Here is a 7,246-nt window from a genome sequence, read left to right on the forward strand (position 1 = left end):
CTGCTGCCAGGACTAAATGGGGCCAAACAGCCATAGGTCAGCCAGTGAGTTGTGCATATTATTTGATATTCAGTTGAAATGTGCTACTTTCAAAGTCAACGTCAGGCCCTATTGGCAAACACTATTGAAACTTTTGTTTTGTTTAAGTTCCATTTTTCAGGTTTCTGCAAGGACTACCAGTTTCGTATTCAAGCTCATCTTCTTCACTGCACTTTAATAATTTGTTGATTGTTTTCAGTGCAAATTTCTAGAACTTTTGGGCCTACACATGTCTTTTCATCCAGTGAAATTGAGGGACAAAAGGACTGACAAAAAGAAATGCTTCATCACACAGTGCACATTTAACATATAGAACTCACTGCCACAAGCTTTAATGGACTGGAAACTTGCAGGGCTATTGCTCTCGCCCTAGTGATCATAGTAGGGTGTGGTGAAAAGAAGTCTGCTCTTTTAATAGAGGCTTAATGAAATGTTATTTACCAGGTGATATTTCCCTCCACACTATGAAAAGCTTCATCTGCCCCTTTCCTCATATTAAGTCTTTATTAAAGGGACAGAACATTTTCCGCCAGGCCATTTGGGAACCCTGTACAGTAAACATGTTACCCATGCGTAGCAAGGGAGGTCCTTTGTGACCTGCTTGTGAGCATCCTCACTATGTAATCTGCCTTGAGCCTCAGTGAGAAAAGTGGACTATAAATAACATAAATAAATAAATCCTAACGGCATCTGGGCAGCTGTTCTAATCTCCACATTCCTTTCTAGGTTTGCCAAGCTTTTGCTTCGCCTCCCTGCCCTTCGCTCTATTGGCCTGAAATGCTTGGAGCATCTCTTCTTCTTCAAACTAATAGGCGATACACCAATTGACACCTTCTTGATGGAGATGCTGGAGGCACCCCACCAAATGACTTAAAAGAGGGCCTCTGGCCTGAGTTCCCAGCAGGCTCCTCACCACAAGACCTCCCTTTCTTCTGCCACTTTCTCCCTGGTGCAAGAGACACTGCCTGCTGACCTCTGCGTGACACAGCACCCAGCCACACTGTTGACTGAACCCTTTCCCTGGTTTTGCTGTCTCTGCTGCATATGAAGATCTGAGAACAGGCCTGTTGCAGAGGTAGAGACCATGGGTTTCAACTACACCAAAGTCCACCACCACCACTCACCTGACCCCTTTTTCCTGGGCACAGATGGATTTCAAAGTAGCCTGGCATTTGGTCCACTCTCATCTCCCCCATTTTATGGCTGTTGTCCCCCCCCCCCCCACACACACACACACATACACACACCGAATTATCTGATCTGAGAGGACGAACAGGATTTGCCAACTACCTGGCAGATGGATGAATGTTGGGGAGAATTAAGGGATGCTGTGTTTTTGCCCCAGTTTAGAAACAAAAATGATCTTGTTTCCTGTTTAGTGTTTTAAACATCTCAAAAGGGGATGAGGTTAAAGTCTGGCTGAGTTGGAAGGAATCTTCTAGTGCTGTCTTTGAATTAAGAGTAAGTGATGATCAGAAAAGGGCCATGCTCAAAAGTTGGAATTCCCCAGAAGTGTAAAGGGCAGGGTTACAATCTCTCTTGGGGACGGGGAGGACAAGGGTAAAGTGTGTGTGTGTGTGTGTGTGTGTGCATGTGTGCACGCTAAAATGAAATCCTGTCATTAGCAGATCCAGCCAGTCTAATGGCAGACCAACTGGAATGTGCAAAGGACAGTCTGGGCAGCTGTAAAGTAGCTGCAATGGTCCATGTTGAATGCCACTGGCCAGCATCGCTCTTGCACAACACCGTCATTTTCTGAGGGGCTCTTGCAAAAGAAGGTTCCCATTGTGGTCATCCCATTTCCTCCCTTCTTTAAGCTTCTTCCCTGTAGATTTGTTCACTTTTTGCTTTAAACAGACCCTCTGCTTTTGCCACTGACTTTTGGTAACAGTGTGCTTAGTGGGTGCATGCCACCAGGCTAATGACTCATGTGTCGGCACTTCTCAGCAACGTTCTTTGTTCAGGACAATTGTGGCCCTTTGTTGGGTGGCCCTTGAGTCTGGAAAACTGATTGGTGGACTCCTGGAGTGTCAGTGAGAGCCCACAAAGTTTTTGATGAGCTCAGTCCAGCCCAGGCAGCGAGAGTCTCTCTCCGCCCAGTGAATGCCCTAATGCCCTTGGAAATGGTGAGGGCCCCTCCCACGTAGCCACCCTTCCAATCAGCCTCTCTGGACTCCTATGGTGGGAAGAGAGGCCTGTTCCAGAGGCCAGTGGATAAGGAGAGATTCCTCCCCTTTCTCATGTTTCCTCTCTCTCTACTGTTGCTTAATTTGGAAACTTAAAATTTGGCACTTGGAAGGCATCTTGAGTCCCTCACAGAACTAAGAGCCAACATAATTCCTCAGACCTAAGTGCATGTGGTAGCTAAATGAAACATTCATGTTCATAGGCAGTCTACCATGAAGCATCAGATCACGGGGTCCAGCCATGGGAAGGAGCTGTTGCCTTCATGTCCTGAATGTTAGCTTCTGAGAGGTGTCTTGGTCAGTCACTGTTGCAACACGGAAACTGAATAAGATGGACTTTTGTTGAGGTGTGGTTTTTTGCAGTCTTGTCTAGGCTGTTCCAGATCTCAAGGCACTTTCAGAAGAAGCATTTGAAACGGAAACAAAAGCCACCGCTGCCCAACTGTTCCAGAAGAACACAGTCCATTGTCTTGTCAGATATTTTGGAGATCCCAAAAAGATCTGTGGCACTCCAGAAGGGCACATTAGTGCAGGGTTATAGTAATAAAATGGTGGCCTGTTAAGAGGGAATGTAACAAATCGTGACAGAAAAGAGCCCTCGCCAAGGTGGTGTGTATTCTGCACAGGCTCATGATCTTAGCTTTTGAAGAATCTCAGCTGTCTTGTTTCGAGAACAGAGTGAATGTCTGTCCCCTTGTTCTGCAGAGGTTGGAGTGCATTTCAGGGAATAGGAACCAAGCCGTTGCCTCCAAAGGCTGCTGTATTGCCTGGGGCACTTGCCTCCTAAAGGAAGTTTTCCTCTCCTTCTAAAGCATAAAATGCAGTGAAGGACTGGGTTGATTTTTGCAGGAAGAAAATGGCTATTTGTAGTAGGTTGGGCCTGGGCCATGAAGGTGGGGGGACTGTGCTTGGCTCCTCTCTCGGAGTTTCCCGGGGCTGCTTGTTTGCTCCCTGTGTCCTTTTTTCTTTTTAAAAAGGACTCCTGGTGTTTTCTAAAAACATTTCATCTCTCTTCAGCAGCCCTTGCCATCAGTCACAGCTGGCCCTTTAAACAGAAGTGTTATGCAGTTGTCCCACTCTGGGATGCATCTTTTGAGGTGCTCCTCCTCGGAGGTCCAGCTCTGTCATCTCGCCATGTAGGAAATCTCCATCCTCCAGAGTGGCGTGTCTGTTCCTTAGGACGGCAGGCCAGGGTGTTCTCCCCCACCCCGAGTTTGGCCTTGGGCCTCTCCGCCAAGTGGGCCCATTTCATCATCTGAACCACTTTTTGTCCTGACAACTGGAGGAGGTTTCCTTGTCAACAACAAGCAGCAAGACGTGCTTGTCCCAGAGTTCAGGGATGTGTTCCAAAAGTCTTGCTTTCTGGGACCCAAAGTGGAGTCTGGGGAGCAGCCCTGGAATCTGGAGCAGGAAAGAACTTAAGGCTCCCAATGGTCTGATACGGGGAGCAAGTTTCTGTTTGGAGTCACAAACACCCAATACCTCACCTTCAAGAATTTTAGGTTGGTTCTGGATCCAGGAGTGTAGGATAGGTTAACTTGTCCTCTCGGTTTCCGGCTTTGCCACATCATAAAGGGCTCACTGACATGGTTCTGCTTTGGTGCAAGGAGATTTGCCTACCTTGGGAGTGCTGCTAGGGCAATTTCCAACGCTCACAATGTCCACACAGACACCCATCCATGTGCAGTAGACAGGAGCTGCTGTCCTGGTTTGGGGCAGGTGTGCAAATTCTGGTGCCCCATGGTTTCAATCCCTTCCCAGAGGTTATGCAAAGCAAATGCCAAAGCCCTGCACAGACTCAGCCCAAATGCAACCTGGAAGCTGGTTCAGCGCTGGCTGTTTGACACCCTCCTTTGCATTATCTTTCCTGCTTTTCATTTTTGGTATTGCTTCTGCTGCTGCTGTCAGCCCACAGTGAGGGCCAAGCTGCCCTGGGGGTGAGCTCTTTTTTTGGGGGGGGGGTCCTGCTTGCCATAGAGGTGGGCCAGCGGTTGTCTGCAAGGGCTCAGCAATGAGAAGCCCTTGCTTGAATGGTGCTTTCAAATATGTAAGAAGGAGGCAAAGGCGCAATGCAGTCAGGAGTCGCTTTTTCAAACAAAATGAATTAGATGTCACCAGATCTGCCCACGGAAGCACCAACTCTACTTTGTGCTCTCTGCTGCCAGGCAGGCAGCTGCTGAACTTGAGGGTCCCAAATGCTGGCCCAACCACAGGTCACCTCCAGCAATCTGCAGAACCATCAGCCTCCTGCCTCCTTGGCTGCTGAAACTGCAGGGCCTCAGTACTGGGGGGCAGGAAGCAGAGCAGTTCAGCATGATGGTGGAGGGGGGTCTTTCTCGCAAGAGCTAGGCTATGAGCAGCTCCTTATAAAGTAAGTTGTGGGAAACCTGACAGGCTTCTGCACAATCTCTTCTTATGACAAAGAGCCAAATGCTTGCAGTGCTTTGTGCTTAAGCAAAACTGTGAGCTACCCCTCCCGTTGCATTTGGGATCCCTCCTCATGAGACATGCCCCTGTGCTGGTGCAGGATCATTGCACCAAGCAGGCCTCCTTCCCTCCTGCTGCTTGGTCCGCCCACCCAGATGCCCCATTCTCCAGAATGGCTCCTCTGTCTGGAGACCTGAGACGAGGAGGGCAGGGCGCATTGGAAGAGGAGACCTGCGTGCGTGCATGTGCATATACATGTATGTAGTGTAGATATATGCACTGTATAAATATTCTCATTCATCATATACATATATTTTACCCATAGCAATTACAGACTTTAGTGTTATTTTTTTGTTCCCAGTTTTTTCTCCCAAGTCTTGGTTTTCCACTCATTTTTATGTGCTTTATAAAAGCAAGCATTGGAATATCCCTTCCTGCCCCCAGTCCCCCTGGATGGCAGGTGCCGAAAGCAGATCTGTGCAACCCCAGGGAATTGTTGCATCTATTTTAGGATGCTTTGGGAGGAGGGTGTGTATGGGGGGGAGGGGGGAAAGCAACGGGTGGGCTAAACCATGGCTTTAGCATTTCCCAACACATAGAAAATGGATGCCTTTGCTATGGAGTGCTTAGCGAAAATGAAATTTAGAAAGGATGACAAAAAAATTAAAGATTTTTTTAAAGGCAAACAAAATATCTTAAGTGACAATAAAGCTAAATATCTATTTTTGTACAAATGTAATTTTAACCCATACATATTCTTACATAAATTGGGAGGATTCTTATTGGTGGGGGGGGGGGGAGTGCTGTTTCTCTGCTATTATAAAAAGTGTCCTGAATTGGCCACTTTCATGTTCAGCCCACAATGGCGCAGGGACAAACCTTTGTACTAATGGGAAACAGCTTTGCCCAGACTCTCTTCAGAGGTCATTTTTTTCACCGAGTTGAGTGGATTTTTACTTTCCCTGCTACTCTTTGAAAACTAGACACGGTCTTCTGTTGTGCCCCCACCCCCAACGCCACCTTCAGCATTACCCTGCAGGTCTACTCTACTGTGAAATCACTACCATATATTATTGTTCACTAAAAAATAAAGTTAAACAAAAATTCTGCTGAAAATTGCAGTATTTTGAACAAATGTATTAGAATTGTTTTTTTAAAAGTAAAAGAAAATATATGAGCATTTTAAAATCAAATCCAATTCTACCTAATTTTTTATTCTGTGTTGGGTATTCTGGTTTTTTGTGTGTGTGTTCTGTCCTCCAGTTCATCTTTGGAAGAGCAGCTCTAACTAGGCTGTTCATAATCCTAATGAAGTCTATTCAGTGGGGCTAACTCCCTGGAAAGTGTTCTTAGGATTGCATTGTTGCTTACAGAGTGAAGTTTGAAAATGTATGAGAATTAGAAACATTACTATTTCAAAAAAAAAAAAGACCAAATCAACACAGCCCTCGGAGAGCAACCCCTCCTGTCTCTTTGCAGACATTTTGAAGGTTGGCGGCAGAATTGGTGGTGCTCCAAGATTCCCAGTGTTGCAAAGGAGACTCGTTGCAATTTTGGGATCCGTTCCAGCAGGGGATCCTGGGCACATGTCTGGGGCTGCACCCTAGAGCCTCAGCTCTTTGCGAATTGGCTGCAGAGTCAGGCCAAAGGAGTAGCAGCAAAACTAAACTAGAGCCCATGACACCTTAGAGGCTAACAAAGTGTGTGCTTTGTCTTCTGGGCAACAGTTAATGCAGTGTTTTGAAGGTGTTTAAGTTTAAAATTTGAAAAATGACTTAAAAAAGACTAGAATGCCCCCCCCCCCGAGCTGGAGTTTGGAGAATGATGCTGGTTTGGGAGCAGAGCCCAAGCAGAACTCTGAGGGGCAGCTAAAGAATCTTGGGCAGAACCTGCTACGGCCCTTTGAGCCCCTGTCCACCTGTCCCCTACCTTTGCTCACACAAAAGGTAGCCTTTCTGGTGGCAGTCACGTCCTCTAGACGTGTTGGGGAGCTGTCTGCCCTGCGGTGTGACCCTCCCTTCCTACAGTTTTTCCCTGCTACGGTCATGCTCCACGCTAGCATGGAATTTCTACCCAAGGTGGTCTCTAAATTTCACCTGCAGCAAAAGGTGTTCCTCCCTTCCTTTTTTCCGACACCCTCGTCCCCAGGGGAACGGGCACTGCACACATTGGATGTAAAACGTGCTTTATTGTTTTATTTGCATCGCACCAAATGTTTCAGGAAATCTCCTGCTCTGTTTTTGTGTTACTCTGGCCCTTGCAAGGGCTCACCTGCCTCTGCCCAGTCCATCTCTCGCTGGATTGTGTCTACAATTAAACTTTGTTATCGGCAAGCTGGAGTCCAGTGCCCCTTGTTGGTTACTGCTCATTCCACTCGAGCGCAAGCTGCTTCTGCTGCCTTCCTGCGAGGAGTGCCGCTCCGGGACGTCTGCCAAGCTGCGACGTGGTCCACTGCAGACACTTTTATCAAACACTATTCTGTGGATGTGAATGCACGGCGTGAATCAGCTGTTGGCACGGCTGTCCTGCATTCTTTGTTCAAGTAGACACTCACACCCGCCCCCATTGGTGAGATGCTAGTTATTCTCCCAATG

The 7,246-nt window shown here is 47.3% G+C and overlaps 1 protein-coding gene across 4 annotated transcripts in view; it reads left to right on the plus strand.

Annotated features, from left to right (window-relative positions):
* Window positions 1–6,991, plus strand: part of RXRA (retinoid X receptor alpha) — a 272,985-nt gene extending 265,994 nt beyond the window's left edge. For all 4 annotated transcript variants that reach the window (XM_054997345.1, XM_054997346.1, XM_054997347.1 and 1 more), the window contains one exon: window positions 766–6,991. In XM_054997345.1, coding sequence (XP_054853320.1) covers window positions 766–913 — 148 coding nt within the window. In that variant the 3' untranslated portion in view covers window positions 914–6,991. The remainder of the gene's footprint in view (window positions 1–765) is intronic.
* Window positions 6,992–7,246: the final 255 nt, after the last annotated feature.

The sequence above is a fragment of the Eublepharis macularius genome, chromosome 14 (genome assembly GCF_028583425.1).
Source record: "Eublepharis macularius isolate TG4126 chromosome 14, MPM_Emac_v1.0, whole genome shotgun sequence".
Classification (NCBI taxonomy): domain Eukaryota; kingdom Metazoa; phylum Chordata; class Lepidosauria; order Squamata; family Eublepharidae; genus Eublepharis; species Eublepharis macularius.